General features: G+C 39.6%; 1 protein-coding gene across 5 annotated transcripts; it reads right to left on the reverse strand.

Annotated features, from left to right (window-relative positions):
* Positions 1–1,163: 1,163 nt before the first annotated feature.
* On the reverse strand, positions 1,164–22,101 carry HELLS (helicase, lymphoid specific). Of its 5 annotated transcripts, none has more exons than XM_048946767.1 (22): positions 21,929–22,101; positions 21,519–21,634; positions 19,490–19,612; positions 18,095–18,154; positions 17,052–17,088; positions 16,898–16,962; positions 16,408–16,449; positions 15,804–16,028; positions 14,371–14,553; positions 13,930–14,073; positions 13,181–13,377; positions 12,377–12,473; positions 11,560–11,721; positions 10,953–11,095; positions 9,681–9,819; positions 8,373–8,456; positions 8,157–8,276; positions 6,695–6,811; positions 5,916–6,075; positions 2,789–2,885; positions 2,511–2,587; positions 1,164–1,700 (listed from the first exon to the last, which is right to left on the reverse strand). In XM_048946767.1, the coding sequence occupies exons 2-22, from the start codon at positions 21,615–21,617 to the stop codon at positions 1,603–1,605; spliced, it is 2,469 nt and encodes an 822-aa protein (XP_048802724.1). In that variant the 5' UTR covers positions 21,618–21,634; positions 21,929–22,101; the 3' UTR covers positions 1,164–1,602. The 5 variants fall into 5 exon arrangements, with proteins under 5 accessions (XP_048802724.1, XP_048802721.1, XP_048802722.1 ...); XM_048946764.1 differs by lacking the exon at positions 21,929–22,101 and adding an exon at positions 21,788–21,892; XM_048946765.1 differs by lacking the exon at positions 21,929–22,101 and adding an exon at positions 21,791–21,888.
* Between the last annotated feature and the right edge of the window lie 3,059 nt (positions 22,102–25,160).

A 25,160-nucleotide genomic window follows, 5' to 3' on the forward strand; every position in this document is an offset into this window, starting at 1 on the left:
ATCAAGCTGAAGCAGTTTTCCTACTGGTGGTCAATAAAGGGGTCATTACTTCCTCCAAAACAATTTAAAACTGTTAGCCTTAATCAGCCCCCACCCTTGCCTAAGAATCCTTACATTCCCGGTCCCAAATTTACTTCTGCACCTGTGAAAAATGAGGCCACTTTCCAAAACACCAGAAAAGGCCTCCAACTTTGCTTTTAGACATTAAGTGCACAAACTCTGGCCTTCTCTGAAGTTCATGGAGGACTGTCCTTTCATAGTTCAGAGGGATAACAAGAAAACTATCCTTCACTGGAGGATTAAGAAATGCAAGGTCATGACAAGAAGATACTGTTTGCTTTAACCAACAAGCATTACATTCAACTATAGCAGTAAGTGCAAAACTTGCACTGTTTTCACCTTCTGAAAGTGGGCTGATTTTTTTGAACCATAGCTCTACAAAGCAAATCTCTCTCACTAACACATTACTGAACAGCAACTCTCATTCACTTACGCTACCCTCAGCATTAATGCTAGTCTATGCATTTTTAGGAAGAATTAGAAGCAAGACAAGGCTTTCAATAGGCAAAGGTCAAAGTCAGTCTACTCATTAACAGAGTTTTGTTTACCCATACTTCCATAAGGATCTGCCACTAATATAAAATGACTTTCTCCAACTCAAGGTAACAGACTGCTCTAAGGACAGCAAGAATTTCATACCTGCAAGAATGTAACACTCCTTTGACACTGAACCTGTTTTTATATAGAAGACTTCTTCTACAAATGTTCACAAAGTGACTAAATTAAATACTTTGCCTGCTTTGTTATCTACTTCCACTCCTGTCACCTGTGGAATAAAACCAAGCTTCCAAGTGATTTGGATTTTGCATAATGTATCTATTTACCTGCACTCACTGAAGTTTCAAACTCTCCCCAGAAAGTACTCCCTAGACAGAAATCTCCATTTTCCCTTTCCAGTCCCCATAGCTCCCCCTATGTGCTTCTGAAGGAGCATGCTGGCTGTGCAAGCTGACAAGCCAGACACTAGAGAACTGACCTCTACACCAGAAAAGGCTGCAGCTTGGGATTTCTTTTATAGGCGTGAAGTTGGGTTACACGAGTGCAGAAAGAATAATGGACATCATGCGAGCTGTGCTTATTTATAAACCTCAGCCAGGAAACCCTTAAGACAATCCAAACATTTATTTATCAAAATAATTTGCAGAAATTACAAAAAACGACAAGAACCAAGAGCTAACAGTTCTTTGCAACATGTTCTTTCCCTTCCCAATAAAATCATATTCAACACCATATAAAAAAGTGTTTTAGGACTTCCACAGGAAGATTTTACACAACTTGGCCAGTTTTTACCACTGAACACAAAAGCTAACTGAAAACGTGAAATGCTCATCTTTCCAATTCTTTATCATAGGCTAACAAAACTACAAACATGAACCTATCAAATGTTACACCTTAGAACGCAGGAATTTCACTGAAAGAACAGAGGGGTTTGAAAAATGGCCATAAAGAATTAGCGTGAAGGATCAGTCCATGTAATGACTGAAACTGGTCTCTTAGAGATGTCACATGTTTGTCCTATAAGACTACAGGCCACCTGCACTTTTAAAAGACACATTCTGCATTGGAACCTGGTGATTCTTCTAGGACCTTGAAGACACCCATTTTTTCCTTTGTATTTGTTTCAGAAGTTTTCATTTGATCTAGAATAAAAAAAAACCCACAACAGTGATAGGTGAATTGTTTGCAACCTTTCTTTACAGTACAGTAATGCAGAGTAAAAAGTTCAATGCACTCTTTCATCTGGATTTCTTTCATCTGCATTTGGAAAACAAGTCTATCATCAGGAACATCATTCTGCTATTTCCTAAACAGTCAGCAACTGAAGTTTGTGCTTGAAAATATTTTCCATTTGTGTGCTTTAAGAAAAAACTCCACTGTATGTCTAAAAACAGTGGGAAATGAGCAGTTTTAGAATCTTTCTCTGAAGTCCTATCTTCTGTAGAAGAAAACAGAATTCAAGAAACTATATAGCTTCTCTCAGTAGCTTCACTGAATTCTTTTCTAAAATGCAATGGTCTAGGCTTTCCTAATGTTTGCATTCACAGGTATCCACTGGAAGTGCAACATAATTTTAAAAAGCACTGTCAGACTATATTTTCAGTTATGATTTCCCAGTTGATTTGCTGAAATCCTTTTCTGAGGATGATTTACGTTTTGACCGATTTCAGCAACTTGCAGGAAAAGTTGCTTTGCAGAGCATCTGGTTTTCCTTCACACTATGCTCAGGGAATACTACGCATGAATTAATTTCTCTGGAATACTTCTGCTTAAATCATCTTCAGCAGATCCTACTGGCAATGTCAGCAAAGGACTAAAAGCATGTCTTCACATATACAACACAATCATAGGGAAGTGAAGCTGCAACAGTTTTCTAGATATAAAGTTCATTAAAAAAAAACAACACAAAACCAGGAATTCATTGTCTAACATAGATGAGAATTCTGACTTACCAATAAGATCGCTTCTATCCAAGAGTAACTCAAGATCTTTATCACTGATTACTTTTTCTTTAGATCCCTTAACCTCTCTGTTGAGGAAGAAATACAAAAAAAAGAAAGCATGTAAGTGTGGCACAGAACTCAGTGCTCAACACAGCAGAACCCCTACAACATTCTTTTCACTCTTTAGATCAACATAACGCTTTGTAAGACAAGAGAACTACTGACAGCTGCTCACAAGCTGTAACTTATAGAATTATGGTTAACAAAAAAAATTTAAATCTGCATACCTCTCATAATCTCTGGATTTCAGCAATTCTATTAATTCCTGAGGGTCCAGGCAGCTCTTTGATTGTGCTAAACCAGATTTGCCACCTTTAAACTGATCTGTAGAAAGGAAAAATTTTAAGTAGAGACTTTAAGAGACAGAAACAATAAATCCTTTGAGTTGTTACACCAATGCTGGATGCACAGATGGAATAAATCTCTTGCAAAGTTAACGGTATATTCAGTTGTTTCAGCCCTCAGGTAAAGCACACCATAAGCTGATAGGCTAACCAGTCAAAAGAAATTAATGGTGCGTGCGAAGTTTACATGCAGGTCTTCCACTTTCTACCTACACTATGCAGAAAGACTGATTGAAACACCAATTCAACATGCACACACGCACACACAGAGCAGAAAAGCCATTAGTTCTACTTACAGTAAAGAGATTGCAAATAAAGTTAGATGGTGGATGCTGAAGTTTGTTCCCTTTGTAATGTAAGCTAGTTGAAACAAAGTAAGCAGCATTAACCACTATAAGACAGGAAATATATGAAAGATAAGTGGCTTCATTGTAGAAAAATCCTTCAGTTATAGGGATAGACAACAAAATAATACACCAGACAAGAGCTGAATTCTTGAAGAGATTAAGATTACACCAAATGAGTGGATGTCAGCAAAAACATCCTGAAATTATACAAGATTGTTACCTAACTAAGTCCAAGCATGGATGAAGCCAAATTCAGTCTGTACACTGCAAGAAAACGTACAGCCCCTACCATTCTGTGCTAAGCCTCCTCAGTTTTTATTAATGCGTGTACCCATTTAATTAGCAAGTCCTCATCATACCCTTTCATCACCCACACTGATGTTCTTTCCTGTGTCTCAGTTTCAGAACTCCTCCCTACACATTTCCACATCCCTCTCTCTCCCCATTCTCCTGTCTGTTTCTCTCTGAAGTGCAAATCAGATTGCAAGCGCCAGTAAGGTCTGGGCTGTAGGATTCTCTTCCCCATCAACACCCCCTCTGATTCAAAAGACCCAGGTCAGGTCATGCATCATTAGCAATACATCCTCTCCCTTTTAATCATTTGGAGTTTTCAGAGTTTCACAAACTACGTGGCTTTGAATTTGCACTGTAGAGTCCTTGGGCTGTAATAGTAAGAGAAAAACAAGGCACTCTTGTTTACATCACGTGTTTGATAAGAGTTTATGCACACCATATTAGTCTGACATCAAATAATTTAAAGTTGTGCTGTTTCTTGTACAATTTCCAACAAAAAGCAGAAAGAAAAGACTGCAATGTGGTGCTAAGCTCAACAAAAAGCACGGCTTTGCAAGATACTACACTTCTTAAGGTTCTGCATTTGTATTGTACACATTCTTTAACAGACACTACCTAAGGGCCTGACTTCAGCATGTCTGCTTTATGATATCCCTTCCTTACCCACTCACCAACTTTTCTGCTACTTTAATATATCACCTTTATAATTACAGAAAACACCCACGGCTCCTGCTAGGGATACCCCAACTTAAGCTGCAGGATTTAGATAAGCTTCACTTACTTATAATCAACAAGATAAATATTCAGCTTACTGCAAAACTGAAGACATGCCTTTGCCAGTCAGCTTCTTTCCTGTACACTGCCTAGTCCTAGTTCCCACTGCTAATTCAATACATGGCAGTCATCTAAATGTGTTTTGTGGGCTGGCCTTGCCACTTCAGACTCATCTTCAGGCTAGATAACAATCAAATAATTATAAAACATTTTTCTCTTATCTAAAAGAGCTCCTCTGGAAAATGTCAGATGGCAGCTCTGGTAATAACCCCAAACCCGCAGCAACTAAAGGACTAAAGCTAGGGCTATGGAACTATCAAATGAAGATTAGCCAATGTCATCCAAACCCAAAGGCAATCCACAGCTTAGGCGTGACAAGCAGTGTGCTGTGCAGTGTGCAGTTACAGATGTGCTTTTTCAGGGCCTTTACATCTTCTCAGAAGTGCATTCATTCTGTTCTTTTGTTTTGTCCTTAGTATACTATGAGAAGTTCTTAAATTCAACAGTTCAATATATGGCCAATTATTGTCAGAAGTTGCAAGAATTATATTTTTTTCAAATGAGCTTAGCATTTGGAAAATGCTACACTGAGTTAGCATCCAAATACGGCACACAGAAAAAGCTACTGAAAGATTCCTATAGCACCTAAGAAATAGGAATTTATTGCAAAAGAGAAAATTCATCTCAATCATTTTCTAAAAATATTAGAGCACAAACAGCTAGATGAGGACATCACAAAAATCACCACTGTGATTACACACAATAAATAAAAAATTTAAAAAGAAATCAAGGACTGCTGTTCCATTCAGCACTGGCTAATTTCTCCAAAAAGAGGACTTATTCTATTGTCATAATGACAGATTATTCTTAAATTAAGGACGACAGATGCAGACAGCAGCCACCATCATTTCACAGCTTTAAGATTTGCAATTTCTACAAAGTTCAGCAGGAATTTCCACATTTCTATAGACTCTGCTCATTTTACCAGATTTAACTGAAGGCTTGCTATTCAAGCAAGTTCGCCAGCATAGCTGGAAAACCTACTGATAAGCTCCATACAATGAAAGGTAGGTTCAAATGAAGAACACTATCATAAGCTAAACTGCAAGCAATACGATAATTTTGTCTACTTTTCCATGTATAATCTGGATCATTTGATTTAATACAACAGTCAATACATACTTGTCATTTACCACCAGCCTAAACGTTTTCTATCTTGACAGTCCAAAACATTTGGGTTGAACAAACGACCATCTTGCCAATAAGCTCCAAATTAGCCCCATACTTGTACTCCCTTATCTGCTTTTACTTCCAGTTATTCCAGGTAGGCTCACTGTCCCATCTCCCCTATTTTTTCCTTACCTATCAGTTGTAAGACAGTAACGTCAGAAACAGCAGAAGCAAAAGTGCTTTCCCTTCACTTGTTATCTACAATGCATCTAAGAACATTCTAAAGAATGATATTATATGGCCACTTATTGGAAGGATAAAACTATTCACACAAGAAAAAATACTGTTGAGTATCAAAACACAGCAGAGATCTGTTGAGGTTTAAGAAACGTGATCACACGAAGGCAGAAGAGACAGATACTAACTTTTGTGGATAATCAGCTTCTCTAGCTTCCTTTTGGCAGCAGCTCTCTCCACAATCTTCTGGTCAATTGTATTTGCTGTCACCAGGCGATAAACAACCACTGGTTTTGTCTGGCCAATTCTGTGACACCTGTCTTGGGCCTGCAAGTCTGACTGGGGATTCTGAGTAGACAAGTAAGTAATATTAGATGCATTAACTTTCTTTTTTAATGTGCATTTAAAAGCAGCATTTCTAACCAGTGAGCTCAGTCATATTAGAAGCAAACAGTGCAGGGCAGTTATGATATAATGGAACTCCACATCTACTTGTTCTTAAACTTGTCCATGTCAAGTCCTGCTGTTGTAGCTGCACAGCCAGAGTAACTCAATTAGCTTGACTGCCTGTGATCTACATCATGCCCTTTCAGACGGACATTCCGTATCCAAAGTTTAGTTGAGATTGTTGCTACATTCCAGCAATCAATAAATTGAAAGACCAGTGCATCTACAAGTAAAAAAGAAAAAAAAAAAATCCTACTTTTGGTATAACCCAGGGACAAACATGCTGGTTTTGCAAACCTGCTCTAACATTTGTGCTCAGAAAGCTAAGACATTTTCAAATTAGGTAGTATATTTAATATATAACATATTTACATAGACAGATGATGCTGTCATCATGTAAAAACACTTTACTAAAACAACAGAAGTGGTCTACACCATAACAGCATACTAAACGTTTACCAAAAGCTGCAGTAAAGAAAGCATTTTATGACGTTGTGAAGTAAACAGTCCATCCACGTACCCAGTCGCTATCGTATATGATAACTGTATCTGCTGCAGTTAAGTTAATGCCCAGGCCTCCAGCTCTCGTACTCACTAAGAACAGGAATACTTCAGGGTCGTTATTAAATTGATGCATCTGGAAGAGAATTCAGCTACTGAAAACAGCAGGGGGATCAAACACAACATAGCCAATATTTTACTTTAAGATCAACCTATGTCTGGAATTTAAAAAGATGAACGAAGAGAGATGTAACATGTAGTGTCAGAGTCCAAAATAAAGCTTATCTAAAAACTGCATCCAGGGCAGGATGAGACCAAGAAGTAAAGCAATTATTTTCTTACCTGCCGATTCTATCAAGCGAGCTATCCAACACAGAACAGATATGACTGTAGTGTCACAGTCCCAATCATCATCCCAATCCCAATTTATCTTTGCATATTCTACCATTCAGAGATACTTTATTCCCCAAGGCAAGCATAGTCAAAAGCTGGTAGAGCTTAAAAATATTTCCACTTCCTGACAAAAGCAGCAATCTGAAATTCTGATGCCTCCTTGACTGTTACTTCCAGCTCCTATGTTTACCTCCTCCTCTTTCAAAACTAAGAATAACTTTCTCACCTCCTACTTGGCATCTAGACTGCTTTCAAGTAAAGATGATCCTAAGTGTCAGCACAGCTCCTGTCAGGTCTTATAAGAGCAGTTAAACTTGTTCTCTCGTTTTGCACCCACAACACACTGTGGTAGGCACTGAGACCAGGAATGGCGAGGAAGAGAAGCAAACTGGACACCCTTGAAAGTTTGATGCATTTATCCTTTGCTTCCACAGTTCTCTTGAGTCATATGCACAAAATCATAGAAATTGGAAGAGACCTCTATCACCTATTTCAGGCCCCCCTCCCCCCATCCCCCGAAAAGCAGGTTCCCTAGCATAGGTTTGCAGGAAAACATCACAGTGGATCTTGAGTATCTTCAGGGACAGCCCCCCTGGGCAGCCTGTCCAGTGCCATGCCACCTTCAGTCATTGCTGTTCATGCAGCTTAAATGCTTTGGGAAGCTAATCAAGCCAAGATGTTTGCCTGTTCTACTGAAGAATCAACCTACAGTCAAGTTTCCTTCTACACGGAGATTCCTCTTAGCTTTCCAATCACTTTGAATAACGCAGAAGCTGACTTCCGAGTGCCTCCAAAGAGAGCATTGCTTTCTTCCTTTAAAGGCATCCTTTCTGGATACATGTTACTAAATGCAGCAACATGCTAACTCACCTCCTTATTCCCAGAGGTTATTCATTCTTAGCTGAGCTATACATAACATACTGGCAGTTTTGACTAGAGAGAAATAAGCTTCAACTTGCTTAAGCAGCAGCAAGAATGTTAGATGTCATTTGCCCATTAGAGACTAAATTCTGGTTCAAGTTTTATCCCAATGTCACATTAACAGGCAGAATACAGTATTAAATTAAGGGACATGTCCAGGTACTTACATTTTCTTCTCTGTCTGCATAGGACATGGATCCATCCAATCGGCTAAACTTAAAGCCCCTCAAATAGCAGTAATCCATCAAAATGTCAAGCATCAGAGTCATTTGTGAGAACATCAAGACCTGCATAACGAGGAAGACTCCTTAGTAACATTTTTGGTCACGAGGAGACAACTACATTAAAAAAAAAAAAAAAAAAAAAAAAAGAATAGGTTTTACCTTATGTCCTCTCTTTTTCAATTCTGGAAGCATTCGGTCCAAGAGAAGAAACTTGCCTGAGTTTTTCACTAGATCTTCATCAACCTTAAAAAAAAAAAAAAAAAAGCAGAAGAGGGGGTTGCATATTAGAAGAAAGGAGATCAAGATTTTTATCACACAGAAACACCAACAGAAGCTAACTGGAAGTTTTTAACTGAAAATCTTGAGCATCTTTTTAAGTAAAAACTGTAAAACTGGAAGCAACACTAATTTTTGCAAAGTTGAATAATTTAAATCATGATCAAATTAAATCAAACCCCAGCATTTCATACGTCCAAATATTTTTGGGAAAAAATGAATTTGCTTCCATCCCATTTCCAGAAGGAGAAACCTTCATCGTTCCTGTACTTCTCACATGGAAAAGCACTGCTGTTTCTTTCCCAGCTTCTATCATTGGTAATCAGTGCACAAGGCTTCCACATGCTGGAAGCACCAGCTGAACAAGTTGCAGGTGCTAAGGTCCCACAAGCAAGCATAAAGCCACCTGCATTTTTTATTTTATTTAATTCCTACAGGTTAGCATTAGGTTGTTTGCTTTTATGCACTGCCTTTGCACTGATAGACTTCAGCAGGTTTTTTTCAGATGGTGCAGCCAAATCTGTTATCACACATGGGCACAAACCTACACTGAGAGCATGCAAGCAACTTCTGGCTGATCAAGATTCTTTCAACCCAAATTACTTAACGCTTTCCTGTATTATCAATTGCTTTGTCTAGATTATGAATTAGATTAGAATTGCTTTGTCTAGATACCAAATGGCCTCTATTTACCTTTTAATTTTCTCCCTTTTGAGAGGCAGACAGGATGTCGTATTCTAAGCAGACAATCCAGTTGAAATTGCCAGTTCTATAGCACCTCACACTTATAAACTACCACCACACCTTTTGTAACATGTACAGTTTACATTATGAATAAACAGTTCATCAGCACGAGCATGTTTAGTTCTGAAAATAAGCCTTTTCAAGGAGATCCTAAAACAGCTCAACTTAACAGAAGGCAGTATCATTTCAATTCTGTCTTCTGGGAGCCAGGTTACTAATGCCTCCATAATGTAAATTAAACACTACAGAAGACTAAAAGGGGACAGAGTTGCTTTGCAATTACAGCTGCATGAAGCAGCAAATGATTATTCTCTCACACTGCTGAAATTCAGTGGGGAGGCACACATAAATACATTGAAAAGGTTGTTCTGCACTGCTGGCTGTACAGAATCCATCACTTCTGGATGCCTACAATATTTTCCTTCTTAATCTTTTTAAAATACATACCTTGAATTGTTGTGTAGCAGGGTCCAATGGGTATTCTATAAGATAGGGGTGATTACAGCATTTCCTCAATAACATCATAATATTCTGTAGTTTAAGGTTCACTTCTGAATCCATGGGCATGCTCACTTCTATCACCGGCCTTGAAAAGATGTCATCTTATTAGTACAGAAAATGTCACTGTGTCTTATAGATGTTGCAAAAAAAAAAAAAAAAAAAAAAAAAAAAAAAAAAAAAAGAATATCAAGCAATAGGCTCACATGTTGCTTCAAACTTCCTCTAAATCTCTGAGTTAGATCTCTCACAGTTAATAAAAGTATTATCAGACAAAGCCTCTTTTAGCACCACATTTGGCACTGAAGGCATAAGTTTTGTCATTACTGGCTTAAAATATTAAAGGGTGATAAGCAGGAATCAGAAATGAGAAAACAACAGCTTGTGCAAGTTATCCAGCAGAAAAGGAAATAGAAACAAGCCCCTTTTGGGAACATGCAGTTAGATTTCCTGCATAACAAAAGAAACTTCCAGATATCATCTCCCAGCCTATCCCATATCAGCCCCCATCTACACATTGCAGGATTCTACCACAAATGCAGCTATTTAGCTCTTCCACATCTATGAGCTATATCCAACGTAAGGGATCCAAGTGTGACAAAACTAACAAAAGCATACATTTAAATCAGTTACATCAGCGTACATTGGACTAAAATCTAGCAAAATAAATATGATTCACTGCCCAAATTTAAGCTCAATCCTAGCTTTCCTTGTACTCAAAAGGACTTCAACTAATTTCAAGCTATTAACAGCTGACAAGTCCTGAGTTTGACAAGGTCTATCTCAAATCCCAGCCCTTGACTCTCATCATAATCACCAGTAAGCTTTCATGACAATATATATCACCATAAGAGTAAGAACCACGCTAGTCATTTGAGTTTCAGATCTCAGCTTAAGCCTATTTATTTTTGAAAAATCAAACAAGGAAACCACTTCCCTCTTTACTCCAGTCTAAGTCTGAACTTTGCTCTAAGTATTCCTGAGAAACTCTGCAAAAAACACAGGAGTTAATTGTGATTAGCACACAAAGACTATTGCACGTCCTCTGCCTTTGAGCCAATGAAAGCTACAAACATAACTGAACATTGTGGTCAAAAGGTTCACTGTAACACTGCAAAGCTTGTAAAACCTAGAAAAAAAAAATGTATAAGCAAAGCTCTGGAGGCAAATTGAGAGAGAGATATTCAGTGTAACAAAAATATATTGTTTTATAGCAGGCACCTCTCTTTTACTACTTCCTCTTGCATTCTGTTGATCAACTTCTCCAAGTCATCAGGTGAACCATTGTGTTCCTCACAATAATCCACCAGTTTTCGACTACGGCGCTTTGGTCGGCCTGTTGGACTCAATTCAACTACTTCTTCCTGTAGGAAATAACATCATCATCAACAGCAGCAGACAGGCCTCTGAATTTTAAACCATGCTCATCCAAGAATTCTCAATCCTGAACAGAGTTCTCACCAATATGCCCCATCAAAACACACTTAGAATTCAGGGCTGTAAATTTTACTCAGTAGAAAGAGAAGCCCAAATTTAAGTTGTAGGTTTCAAGAGCTTGTGCTGGGGTTTTTAAAAACTGCATTTATACTTCGCTGACTTGACAGCAGAACCTATCAGTTCAAGGAAAACTTTTTTTGTTGCTGCTAAGCTACAAGTAACCAAGAACATACCAACATTCATATTAGCAGTTCTGAGGCTAACAGCAACAAAAGAATCAGACCCAAAAAGGCAAAAAAAGGTTTTTAGTTATGCTAGTAATGAAGCAATGTCAATGTGGTTTTGCTCACCAACTATAAACAGGTAAGCACGTTCCCAAATCAACAGATACCTCATTATTTCCAAGCAGATTCCGAATGGTGCGATTTACAATGGCAGTATAGAACGTTTCTTGCTTCTTTGCTAGGGGTGCATACACCACAACTTCTCGTTTAGGAGGAACCTCAAGAGCAACATCAGATTTCAGTCTTCTCAATAGAAAAGGTGTCAGAATCTGAAATGTTGAAAGGTTGTGCTATTACTAGAGCTCTTAACAGGGCTGGTTAAAAAAAAACAAAAACAAAACGAACACATCTAGCAATAAAACATTATTTTCACAATTTAAACTAAGGGACTTAATACGTAGAGATTTATATTTCATTTTTTCATAGTGACAGCTACTGGTCCTCCCACCATCAGCTTACAAGGGGAAAATAACAGTTCTGTAAAGCACTTAGTTTTCTTCCTCTTAAAAAGAGAGTTTGAGTGTTACTTTAGTTTTGCCTTTGAAGACAGGCAAATCATAAAACTAATTTGTCAAAAGGTTTTCTGTTCAGTACCTTGGAGTTGCATAAATTGCCTCAAGGTTACCTTTCCACGAGATCAATAAACCAACCAAATCTTTAGGCAAACCAAAGCAAGCAACTGCAATTAATTTTAACTAAATTCAGTTCGGTTCCAAAAGCTAAAACTAAGCATTACCAACAGTATGTTGTTCCTTTCAGCAGTTATAAATGCTGTAAATATAGGAGGGGAAAAAAAAAAGTCAACGAAAGACCAGAGGTGCCACAATAAGAATCTTACACCCATAAGTTGCCTTCACTAACAAGATTTTGGCCAACATCTGAAATAAATCATGAAAAAACAATATAAAGAATAAAAGTGAAAACCTGATGCAGCATATGCAAGATGTTTTGCTCCTTTTCTTTAGCAATAATATCTTCAGCAGTTTCTGTAATACTGGTGATATCAAACCACGATTCAAAGCTACAAAAACAAAGCAAAAGAAAAAAAAAGGAATAGTTTTCTTCATAGCTATTACTCTTCTTCATTGTGTACTTTGAAGTTTTCCAAACTTTGATGACTTAAGAAAAACAAGGCACTAGTACCCATCACACACACAGGATGAACAGGTAATAATGTTTCTGATACATACCTGTCAGTTTGGATGCTAAAGTTTTTAAAACTGACAAGTAAAAAAGTTGTCTAAGCTAGAATTTCACTATGTTGTTATTCTCACTATAGTCTATAGTATTTTCCAAGTTCAGTCAGATTCAAGACTGTTTTGGCATTGTTCCTGACCTCCCCACGCTGCTCCAGAAAAGCATCAGTCTCCCGTGGGTTTCATGTCTGCCTGTCTCACACAGCCATCTCCAACAGCTCACACAATCTCAAGCAGTACCAAAACCTTATGATTAGAAGCCATCTCTCTGTTTCCCCCAAAGCTCAGGATTTAGTTCAGAATTGAGTTTCTACTATCAATGGGAATTGACGATTACTTCTTTCCTTTCCAAAACTACAACCATGAAAGCAATACACATTTCAAAGCCTCTACCATCAGATAATTATATCAAATTACAACCACAGCACCAAAGAGCTCTTTAAATGCTGATACAAGGTTAATAATTAAAGAGTCAGATTAATGCCCAAACAGAACAAAAGGAAGAAGTTTTTACTACCAAATTGCAACCTACCTTTTCAAATCATCAAAAACATCCGGCAACAAGAAGTTAAGCAATGACCAAAGCTCTGCCAAGTTGTTCTGTAAGGGGGTACCAGTCAACAGCAGTTTGTTGTCTGCATTAAACCGTTTCAGTTCTCTGATAAGACGACAGTTCATATTTTTAATCCTATGACCTTCATCTACTATCAGATACTTCCAGAAGCAGCTCTACACAAGAAGAAAGGACATTTCAGTAAATCTTAGCTTACTCCATCAAAATGTGCCAATGATCAGCATTTGGTGTTGTTTCAATTTTGCCAGACTTAGAACAGCAGAATCCAAACAATTAATGCTTCACAGTGGACACATACAGGAAGCTTTGGTGATTACATTGAAATTACAAGCTCTCATCACCAAACTAATCATTCCAATATTAAAATCATAACATTTCTACATCCAAGTCTCTACTCTCCGTCATCTACACAGAGGTAATAAAAGGAAGTTGCAATACATAAACTGCAGCTGTAAATGCTGTAATTATCAGCTTACTTCATGTTTTGGATAGCATTCTATTTGAAGTACTTCTTAAGTATAAAAAAAATCCAGTCAGCAATGAAACAGATGATGGCAGAACTGAATGCCAACATAGCTGCTATAGTATTACACAGTACAGGCAGCACACAGGAGGTTTTTTTGTTCTGTTAGATGTATATTCAAAAGCACTGCCATTATTGATGAGACATTCCACCTGTCATCAGATTTCTGTGAGAAAAGAAGTACCTGCAAGGCATTTCTGTCCCGCATTGCAATTTCAAAAGAAGTAATGACCACAGGATGGATTTTCAGCGATCCTTGTCGCCCGTGAATTTTACGAACCAGTTTACGACGTTCCTGCTGAGCTCCATGATACAGCATGAGTGGAATCTGAAGAAATAAAGACTTAGAAATCAGGTGAATTAAGCTCATTTAAAGCTGTAAGCCCAAACAGAGATAGTAACGATAATTAATTTGCTTATAAGGTGGCTGTAAATACATAGCAAGCCACAGCATAGTACACAGTTACATAGCAGTAACCATGTAAACAACCACAATTCAACTGATGTTCTGTATGAAGTTTCATGGCTAAGAATCACAGTAAGGATTCAGAAGTTTGCTCTTTCAAATCCAAATTTAAAAAAAAAAATAATAAAAAAATGGAAGAGAAACCTTCATTTCTTTTACCTCTGGAGTAAATCTCTTGAATTCAGACATCCAATTTGGAAGCGTGGACAAAGGACCACATACTAAGAAGGGACCAGGGACTCCTCTCTCCACCATGAGAGCTATTGTTGCAATGCACTGGATTGTCTTTCCCAACCCCATCTCATCAGCTAAAATACCATTGATACCATTTTCCCAAAGCATCTGCACACACAAAGAAAGACATATAAGCACAGAATAACCATCAAGTCTTAGGAACAACAGACATTTGTAGGCATTTGGAAATTCTTAGTGGAAATTCTCTACTAAGCACATCAGATGAGTAAAATTTCTCCGTGGTAAGAATAGCATCCTGTAAACCTATATATTAAAGTCTGGCATTTATGTGCTTTGCGTCTATTAAATGTCTGACTAGGAGGCAAAAGAAAACAAAAAAACAAAAAAACAAAAAACAAAACAATCCCACAACAAAACAGTTTTATCTTTTAAAGTAGCTTCTACAGGAAGACTTTCAGCATAGTAGAGTACCTGACCAATGCAGCTTTTGCAGAAGTTTCATGCAAACACTGTCTATCTTAAAAACTGAAAGAGAACCTCTCACAACAGAATAGAAAGGAAGACACAGAAGTGCCTTTTAACTGTTCTATCTACTATTCATGAAGAAAGTTATAAGTGAGGGTCCAACAATGGAAGCTGTTTATTCCTCCAGACAAGTTAGTCTAGAGGCAATCACTTGAGAGATGAGTCAAAGCCTACTAGAACAGGATACACGTTTGTTGGAAGAATTGAAGAAAACCCAGGAGAAAACTGAGATCAGCAGCAGAAAGTTCTATTTTGATCTGATAATGAGAAAGCAAAGTTATCCTCATTTGGCTTGCAACGAAAACCTGGGAGAAAATAAATACAGGGGCATTTTTTGCTTATAGCACGTTTCTCCCACTTTTGATTTCAAATGTTAAAGACAAAACATTTTTAAAACACTATGTTAATGCTACTAGTAAAGTGTTCAGAATGCAGAGAGAATTGAAAACTGTCACCTGTGTCAGGCCTGCAAGGCAGTTGAGTCTAAAGACCTGGGCTACTCATGTCCTTGAGAGAGGAAAACCAGCAAGATTGCCCCTCAAGTTAAGTATGAATATACTGTCATAAAGCACTTTGAAGGGGAGGCCGAAAAAGCAGTTGAACAACAACATAGATGGAGAACACCAAAAAATAAAGCCTAATGAAATCTTAACAAATCCACATATCATCCCCACCCTTTAAATTCATATCAACAGTATGAACAACTTAATAACACCAGATTCTTGTATCATCAAAAAAAAAAAACCAAAACCAAAAAACAAGGAATTCTCCTTATCTTCCCCGTATTGACTATAATCAGACTTGTTTCTCCTTCCCTCTGTTTCAGTCCCCAGTCAGCAAGAGATGCACTTTTGTAAACAGTTGCTCCATACCCTTAGCCACTCCATGCCTTCCACTTGATACCACCTCATTACACCTCCAGTAAAAATCTTTGGCTGCTGAAAAGGCACTGGTTGTCCATTAAATTTCCGCACTGGATCAAGGAATTGCTTGGCACTGTGTCGTACAGCTTGACACAACCTATCCTTAATGACACTATTTGAGTCCCCATTTTTCTGCAGGTCTTCTGGACACAGGTTGCCAGCAGAGCTTTCATCCTATAAAGGAATGTTCAAGGAACATGTGACAAATGGAATGTGCTAATAAAGCCCAGCTAAGACATATTTCTATCGAAACTCTGGTAAATGTACACCAGTCTGTTACAGCGTACTGAAGCAAAACAGCGCCTGACACAGATTTATTTTGAGTAACTGTCAACTGAAGAGTAGAATTTATTTTGAGGATTAATGCCATAAAAACAGATGTATTCATGCAAAATTTCAATACCTTATAGGCAGTATTTTTTACTGCTTTGGAGCAGTGATAGCTCAGGTCTTCAACAGTTAGCAGATTTATTTACAGGAAAAATTTAGAAAGCCCTCCCTCTTTCCTTTTGGGCTCTAAATGTTTAAACTGTTCTAACATCTGCCAACGTACCTGATTTTCCACTTTACTTTTTTTTGCCACTGATAAGATTTCCTGGAAAAGAAGAAAAAAACCTTATACTTTTGTAGCCTTTCAGATTCAAAAGCACATAAATTTGTATTCCCGAAGATCTTTTGAGAATCTGGACATACTTGAAACAAATTTTCATACATCGTAATTGACTCTAAAGAAGGCCATGCATCAGCAAACATATTTCAATTACAAGAGGTAACTGGAAATTCAATAGGAAGATGTATTCCCTTCTCATCTCACCTCTCCAAAGGTGTTAAGAAAAGTATTTTGATTCTATAGGTTTGCTTGTTAAGTAGATCTTTGCTAAAATAAAGAAATATCTTACAGACTACTGTTGTCTGTTAGTCAGTCTGATGACAATGCATAAGGATGCACTGCAACAAAATACTGATGTCATACAGTGATTGTGACATTACTTAAAATTTGTGCTACAAGAGTTCAAACAAGTCCATTTACAGATGTGGCCTACCTCTTTGGACATGATTTCTGAAATGTTGTATGTTCCGTCATCTCTCCCTCTCTTCTTTTTTGTAGCTATAACATAAGATTTGAGTTTATACAGAGTAAATGTTGAAGGAACTAAAAACACTGGTACTGACAAAAAACAAAGTGTAATACATTACCTGATTTCTCTTCTTTTCCATCAGCTGGACTTTGAGTCTAGAAAACAAACACAGGAAGAGTTTCATGATCTATCTCAACACAAATGAAGAATATGTCATCAGACTCAAACCATTATTTTTGAAAGCTTTTTGAAGCACGTTTACTATAAAAAAAAGTAGCAAAGGCACTTAAGCACCAGTCTTTTTCATCCTTGCTTTCGTGTGCCAGCACTTAGGCTCTCGGTTGACTAAGAAAAGTAATCATTGAATCACTGCTTAAAAAAATACCAGCTTTCAAGGCAAATCCATACCATTGCCTTTAATAAAAATTAGTCAAAATGTCTCCTTAGTAAGACAGTCTATACTATGTGATTTTTTTAAGCATGGTTTAGAACAGTTTTACCCCCAAAAAAAAAAAAAAGCTAAAAACCATGGTATAATAGAATCATGGAATCACCAGGTTTGGTAAAGTCCTCTAAGGTCACGTACTCCAACTGTCCACCCGTCATCAATATTTTCCACTAAACCATGTCCCTCAGTACAACATCTAAATGTTTCTTGAACACTTCCAGGAATGGCAATTCCATCCCTGGGCAGCCCATTCCAGTGCCTTACTACTTGTGGAGAATTATTTCCCTATGTCCTACCTGAATCTCCCCTGGCACAACTTGAGGCCATTCCTTCTTGTCCTATCGTAAGTGATGCAGGAGAAGAGGCTGACCCATGGGCCTTAGCCCAGCCATCCAGCCTGTCCAGGTCCCCCTGTAGGGCCTTCCATCCCCCAAGCAGATGGACACTTTCTGCCACTTTGGTGTCATCTGCAAACTTACTGAGGGTACATTCAATGCCTTCATCCAGGTCATCAATAAAGACAATGAACAGGACAGGGCCCAGCAAAATCATTCATTAAATGTTTTCTCTTCAAAAGTTTCTATAAATAGACATATCTTCAAGTTAAATACTGGGCAAGTCTAACTTCTTTACCTTGACTAGAAGATCAGAATTGATATTGCAGTTTGACAGACTTCAAATACAGGACAGTTACATAAAATAGCTAGTCTTACCTTGGCAGATTTTAACATCATCTCCCTCTTTTTTTCTAACTTCTCTTTCCTTTTTTGTTCCTGAAAAAGACAGAGATACATCTTAAATAACACCTACAAGAGACCTATCCATTGTAGAAATAACAGATGCAAATTCCATTGGTAATCCAGATTTCTGTGTACCGTACAGACTTGTCTTTGCAGTCTCACTACAAGCTTCTATTCTGACAGTGACATTGTTTAAAAAAAAAAAAAAGTCATGAAATAAAACTTAGGTGAGAAAGTGCAACTGCTCTGAGTGGTCTGTTAGTCACTACTCTAAACAATTTCAAATACAGTAATTTAACAAGACTCCAAAGATATTCCCAATTACAAACTCCTTCAAGAGATTCCATTTCCTACATTAAGTATTCAATATACACAGCTCCACTTCAACTTTTACATGTTACTACTCGTGCTCATTGTGGAACAGAAAGCAACCTAAGTATCCTAAAATGCCTTTAAAGAATAATTGCATTCATATCTTGATGAATCTAAGATTTTTTTTACATCATCTACTATTTTTACTTGCTGAAAGCAAAAGGACCCTGGGAAAAAAAAAAAAATAATAGAACCTTGGTAATTATAAAACGAAGTAACAAAAGATTAATATTGAAAAAGGCACTCTATCAATGCTGTAAACATGAATCCAAACTGACAGGAAAAGTTAGAGAATTATTTTAGAAAGGAGCTTTCAGCAGCTTGCCAGTGCCACTTCTCTGAGCAGTCATTAACCTGCATCCTCTCCTGAGATTTCTCCTTTCTCTAAAGCTCAAACTCCCACAAGTTTGTACATACAGGGTCAGTTAATAGAGTCAAGACAAGGCCAAGTATGAACTTAGCAGCCCATAGATTAAAAAAAAAACAAAAGCATCAAATAATTTTATGGAAGTTTGATTGGTAACAGCTTGGTCTCAGATCACTGTAATTTATACATTTGTCTCACATTAGCATCCTGAAAACAGGCCTCATCCTCAGCCATCAGTAAACAACACAAATAGGCCACACAATTCCTATTGGTTGAGTCTTTGTTGTTGTTGTTTTGTTTGTTTGTTTTTAAATCCTCCTTCCAGGTTTTCTAGCTTCCTTAAAACTTTGTTTCTTATTTGAAATACTGACTTCCTCTTCCTAACAGAAGGATTTTAAAGACATCAGTGCTACCCTTTACACTGTGTCTGACCACTTTTCAGCCCGATTTATTTCTACATTTTAAGGACAAACTCAGAATACAGTGTAAAGCACCACCTCATCCTTGAGCGATACCTTCTGTAGATTTATACATTATTTTCACCTTAGTTCAAAATGCTAGATGGCAGGAAAACCAAACAGATGGCAGCTCATCTTAGGAATCCCATTTGTAGACAAGAATACACCTACCTCCAGTTGCTGCTGTTCCATTTTAGTTAGCAAGAACTTGGAATAAATGTTGCTTTTTTCAAGCAGGTGTTGAAGCCTCTTGTAGCGCATTTCACTTGACTCCCTGTCCCAAGTACTGCGAGCCTGGCCAACACAGAGACATCATCACCTATTTATACATGCTTCAGATGCAATGCTTTTAAGATAATGAAGGACTCTCTTACAGGTTAATTGCATTTGTCTCATAAACACACAAGCATTCTCTTTCAGTCATAACACATCCACAATTTGTGGGTGTGCCAATCCACATTTCTCTCTCTCTACAAAGTGCTCACAGATTAATGTAATTGAGGGTTGGATTTGCTCCCATATGTAAACAGAGCTCTGAGTCTATCTGCTTTCAGAGCAGCAGGACAAAGCATTCAAGGCCTCAAAGGTGTCTAATTTCCAGTTTACAGATTTAGAGCAAGAAGGTCATTTAAGTTTATTCACAGCTCACAAAACCTGGCAGAAAAAAATAACTTCGCAAAATTCAGCAAACTGTTTCCCAAGCCATAGGCACAAAAGTACATCAGCAAGCTATTTAAACAGCTTAATTATTAATGCCTAAACCATTAATGCTTAATTTAGAGTGGCCAAGTGAATCTGCAGTATGAAAGCAGTAACTTATTTTGCTTTGCTTTTAAAATACATGCGCTTGAACTGCCACTCTCTTTTGAAAGTGACACTTGTTGAATTTATTCCATACTGCAATTAGAAGCCTGTAAGACATCTTTAAAACCGAGGTCAAGACCTCCTCCAAAAAGTAAAAAAAGCATTCACCCTAAACTGCTTGTTACATTGAGATGTCAAACACACGAAAATGTCTCAATTAGCATCTCCAAGAGAAACCAAAGGGAAGGCAAGTAGCAGAGCTTCGGGAGATCCTTATCTATGCCACAGCCTTCAAAAGGAACACGGGGGGGGGGGGGGGGGGGGGGGAAGGGCACACTAGGACACCAAAACAAGGGAATTTTCTGGAACTAAATGGACTAACAAGCAGTCTATTTACAGATATTAGCTGACTGATAGGGCAAACTGCAAGACAAAAAAGCTCTGGTAGAAATGTTGCCTTTAATTTTCCAAAAAAAACGATACTCCAAATCACAAAGCAGCTATCACTCTGCTCTTTAACGAGAGGAAGATCCATTTCCACGTGTCATTTGGAGGTTAGATGGCTTTCCTGTGATTCTCCATAAAGTTTTTATTTGCATCTGCTCTCCTTCAAATGGAAGTACCTGAGCGCAGGAGGACCGACCCTTGATGGCTAGGCCAAGAGATAACGCAAGTAAAATTAAGCTATTTCGTTCAGTGAATTGCTAATACTTTTTTTTTCTTTTTTTTTTTTTTCAGGAGTTGAATTGTTTATTCCCACTAATTGCTTCTTTTGACGAACGTTTCCCTTGACCAACTTCAAGGGAAAAACAGAAAATCCAAAGACGACAAACAATAACAAACGCTTATGATTTCTCCAGAACAGGCATCGCTTTGTCCTTTGACTCCATCCAAACCAACAACAAAGCTGGGCTTTATACCCGTTATACTGACTAGGCCAAATGCACGATGCTCGCTTTTCATCACGCTACATTCTCACATACTTACATAGCAGTATTTTACCATCAGCCCATAGAAAGAACAAGTGCCTCCTTTGCTGCGCAACTCACCTGGCAAGGGGTCCACAGAAGTGACAAAGAAACCTCCAAAAACCCAGAAACCGAAGAACATCAGCTGCCCCCCAAGACGCGCGCATGCCAGGGATTAACAATGCGAGCCATCTCCTCTGCTCCAACATGCCCCGAGCAGCCCTAATATCAGCACTTGAAAACATACATAGCAAGGGGGAAACGAAGCACAGGAACGGCTATGCCTCGAGAGGTGGGGATGCAAAGCTCTTTAGGACGCGTCTCCCGAAGGCAAGAGCCAAGCGGAGCACTCAGACCAGTGCCACGACCAATACCGGTGCCAGCAGCACGAACCCCCCGTGCCCGGCAGCCGCCCAGCCCCCCCTCACCTTCTCCAGCATCTGCCGCTCCTTCTCCAGCCCCGCCGCCTCCAGTTGCTCCTCTTCGGCCACCATGGCCGGCGTGATCACCACCTCCTGTTCCCCCATCTCGGCTCCCGGCGGCTCTGCAACGACCGCGCGCGCGCGGTTACCCCCGGGCTCGGCCCTCCGATCGCTCCCGTCCGCGGCCCGACGCTCACCGCTGCCGCTCGCCACGTTCTGGGCCGGCATGGCGCCGAGCAGCACCGCGGTACGCAGCGCAGCCGCCACACGCCTACCACCTTCCCGCGCGCAGCCAACACCGAGCTCCCGCGCGGGCCGCCCGCCGCCACACGCCACCCGCCTCGCGAGACCAAAAACCGCGCGCTGCCTGAGTCTCGCGAGAAAAGGCGTCTGTCTCGCGAGACGGCTCAGCCCACCTCTGGCGGGCCCGAATGGAAGTCCTGTTGGGACCTGTCAGGTGATGCCCGTTTCCCCGCCCCGTTCCGGGGACCTCGCGGTCTGCGGTCAGCGGGCTTCGTCTTCTTGTTTCCGTCTGTCTCGAGAGGTGCGGCCCTGGCACCCGGTGTTGTGGATCTGCACCTGCATAGTGAGGGCACCGCCATCAGTATAAGAGCCTTGAGTGCTTCTGTGCCACCAGAGGGCAGAGGAACGCTTAAAAGATGAAACAGGGCTGGAATCACTCGAGTGAAGGAAAACTGCCTTTCCCAAAACATTGCCTGTGTTAAAGTAAATATTTCTGGAGCTGAGAACACAAACACTTCAGCGTGACCCCAATAGCACCAGCTGTCAAAATAACCCTGGGCTTACACCATCCTCTCAGGTCCATACAAACAGCCACACTAGTAATTGCTCCCGTCTGCCTGTCCAGTAGGTCACTGCTTTGAACTCCACATCATAGGGACACGGAATCCTGGCTTTAAAAAGAGTTGGGGCAAGGGAGAGATGGGGGAGTAGCAGAAGGACAACCAAGTCTGGTAACAGCCGGGGTGGATGGCATTCCTCTCATTCCCAAAGCCTTAGAGGCTGGTTCTGGATGTTGTAATGTGGTTTATGGAAAAGCAATTCTGTTTTGCAACACTCAGTTTGGAGGCTGGCACAGAGTGGTTCTGCATTCACTTGAGGGAACATTAGCAGGGAAGAATGTTACTGACCCCTAGTAAAGTTATTTTATTGACACTGTGGTAACAGAATGCAGCCTTGAGGAGCTTCTTAACACCAATGTAGCATTAAGAGGCAGGCACTCCTTCACTGCACTGCCAGATGCACTGGGGGCAGCTCTACCTATAGAATTGCAGAATCATAGAATCACTGAGGTTGGAAAAGATCTTAAATATCATCAGGTCCAACCACAACCTAACCATACTACCCTCACTCCAACCACAACCTAACCATACTACCCTAACTCTAACAACCCTCTGCTAAATCACATCCCTGAGCACCACATCCAAATGGTTTTTAAACACATCTAGGGATGGTGACTCAACCACCTCCCTGGGGAGCCTATTCCAGTGCTCTTGCTATAAAGAAGTGTTTCCTGAGATCCAACCTGAACTTACCCTGGTACAACTTGCAGCCATTTCCCCTCGTCCTCTCCCCTGTCACCAGTGAGAAGAGACCAACCCCACTCGCTGTAAGCACCTTTCACATATTGGAAGAGAGCAATAAGGTCTCCTCTCAGCCTCCTTTTCTGCAGACTGAACAGCCCCAGTTCCTTCAGTCTCTCCTCGTAGGGCATATTCTCCAAGCCCTTCACATGCCTTGCTATCAGATTGTAGCTATATATACATGCTTAAGCTGTACATATGCATCATACTTCTGAAAACAATCATATTGTTTCCGACAAGTTCTTTGCATACTTCTCCACCCCTCTGTGCACGTGTATTGGGTGTTCTGAGTCTCTCTTGGTGGTCCCAAGGACTCCTTTCAATAGTCCTCCTCAGCTGCCCTTTGGTAACCTCTTCCCTCAGGCACATGCATTGCAGAGTTGGCAGAGATTACTTGTTTTTGTCTTACTTCTGCCTCATAGCTCTTGACCACAACGTTCTTGTATCTTAATGACATGTCTGTATCTACATCCTGGATGTCCTACCTGCAGCTGAGGCAGCACTATCAAAGGCTGCCTTATAAAGTTCACTGGTTTTGGCTTTGCGGTTACAATTCTTTTTCACTTTCAATCAGTCTCAAGACATCAAAATAAATAATCAGAAAAAACTTTTATTTTTTAAGGCACCTTTAACTGTATGAGACTCTAAGCAGTTTCCAAAGTACTTAGTGCTGACCTAGATGCCAGCATCAGTTCCAGGTGGGAAGCAAAGGTGAAGGTGTCACTAAGCTTCAGAAGCACTTGAGAAAATGAAACTGCACAAATTTTTGTTGGGATATATATGTTAATAACTCTGCTTCTTTAAATAATAATAATAATAATAACAACAACAACAACAATAATAATAAAGATCTGTTCTGTCAGCACATCTTGAATCAGACAGTGTTGTTTCAAGCATTTTCTGCTCTGCTCAGCACCATGCCTGCAAGCTGTTTGGGGCAGGTGAATATGCTGCTGCGTAGTGGTGCCATGGCCATTCCTTTTTGCAGGGAGAGATTGCATTGTCCTGTCAAATCGTCATCCTCCCTCCCACCATTGCCGTGTCTGCATCCGTCCCTAGCCCAAGAATCCTGCCTGTGGAATGTAGCAGGAGAATGCTCTTTTAGCTTCTAGAATAGTATTTTCCTTTGTATGTGAGATGTTTGTATGTTCAACTAGTCATCACGTAGGGCTGGAATACTGTTTTCCCTGTTGGTCAGCAGGAATAAATGACAAAATGGTAGTTAATCAGACTTCTCTTGGGTGACATTCCAATATCCTATAATCACAAAACTTTATGCAATAAAGGAGTCTTTGTAAAGTATATCTTTCAAAAACCTATCCCAGGCAAATGGTACAAGATCAGACAATTGGGCCTGGAGCATGCTGGACACACACCGTGGCCTGCTTTTAGCATCCCAGAGACAGACACTTACCAGGGAGTATGCAGAAGATTCATGTCCAGCCTTGCAGATGCAGGTACTTATTTTGGTTTAGCACACATGAGTGGGATGATGCCAACAAACACATGCAGCTATCATCATGGAATGAGTTAGTGCTGCTGATCACTGCTCCTCTTCAACCACTTTTGAGACTGAGACTTTAATATTTGATTTTAATGGTCTGACCTCACAAGGTGAATAAGGGAATGCTTATGTAAAATACTCATGGGGCAGATTCTTAGGGGTGGGAATAGGGCCACTTCAGTCAGCAAATAATGTTAAATGGGCAGACTTGGTAGCATCTTCCCTAAGTGCAGCAGGATCCAGAAGATGGTGCAACTTCATGGCATATATTTAGTTTCACTGTTCAGCCAGAGCAAACAGCTTATAACACATAACTTCTATCTAGAAGAAATGTCTTTTGTCTCACTAGGCAGTGACTTGTTACTGCAGTGCAGACAGTCCCTGGTCCATCACCTTTTGTTTTGGAAGATGAAAGTCCCTTGTAACACCTGGACATTTGTACAGTGTAATGCAAGGTGCAGAGAAAGCTGAACCTAGAGGCACAGAAGGGGGCTCGGGGAAATTACAGTGCAAGAGAGTAGATAAGAGTTAGAAAAAATG

This window comes from Lagopus muta, chromosome 5 (assembly GCF_023343835.1).
Source record: "Lagopus muta isolate bLagMut1 chromosome 5, bLagMut1 primary, whole genome shotgun sequence".
Classification (NCBI taxonomy): Eukaryota; Metazoa; Chordata; class Aves; order Galliformes; family Phasianidae; genus Lagopus; species Lagopus muta.

What these genes read in the sequence shown, in the direction of transcription:
- HELLS (XM_048946762.1), bottom strand. Translation starts at nt 21,740, where the DNA reads ATGCCGGCCCAGAACGTGGCGAGCGGCAGCGGTGAGCGTCGGGCCGCG. An exon ending in AAGGCATGGAGTGGCTAAGG is followed by an intron (nt 14,554 to 15,803) that starts GTATGGAGCAAC and finishes TTGTGTGTGCAG; the next exon opens with ATGCTTTGGGAAAATGGTAT. An exon ending in GGGACAGAAATGCCTTGCAG is followed by an intron (nt 13,378 to 13,929) that starts GTACTTCTTTTC and finishes CTTCTTGTGTAG; the next exon opens with AGCTGCTTCTGGAAGTATCT.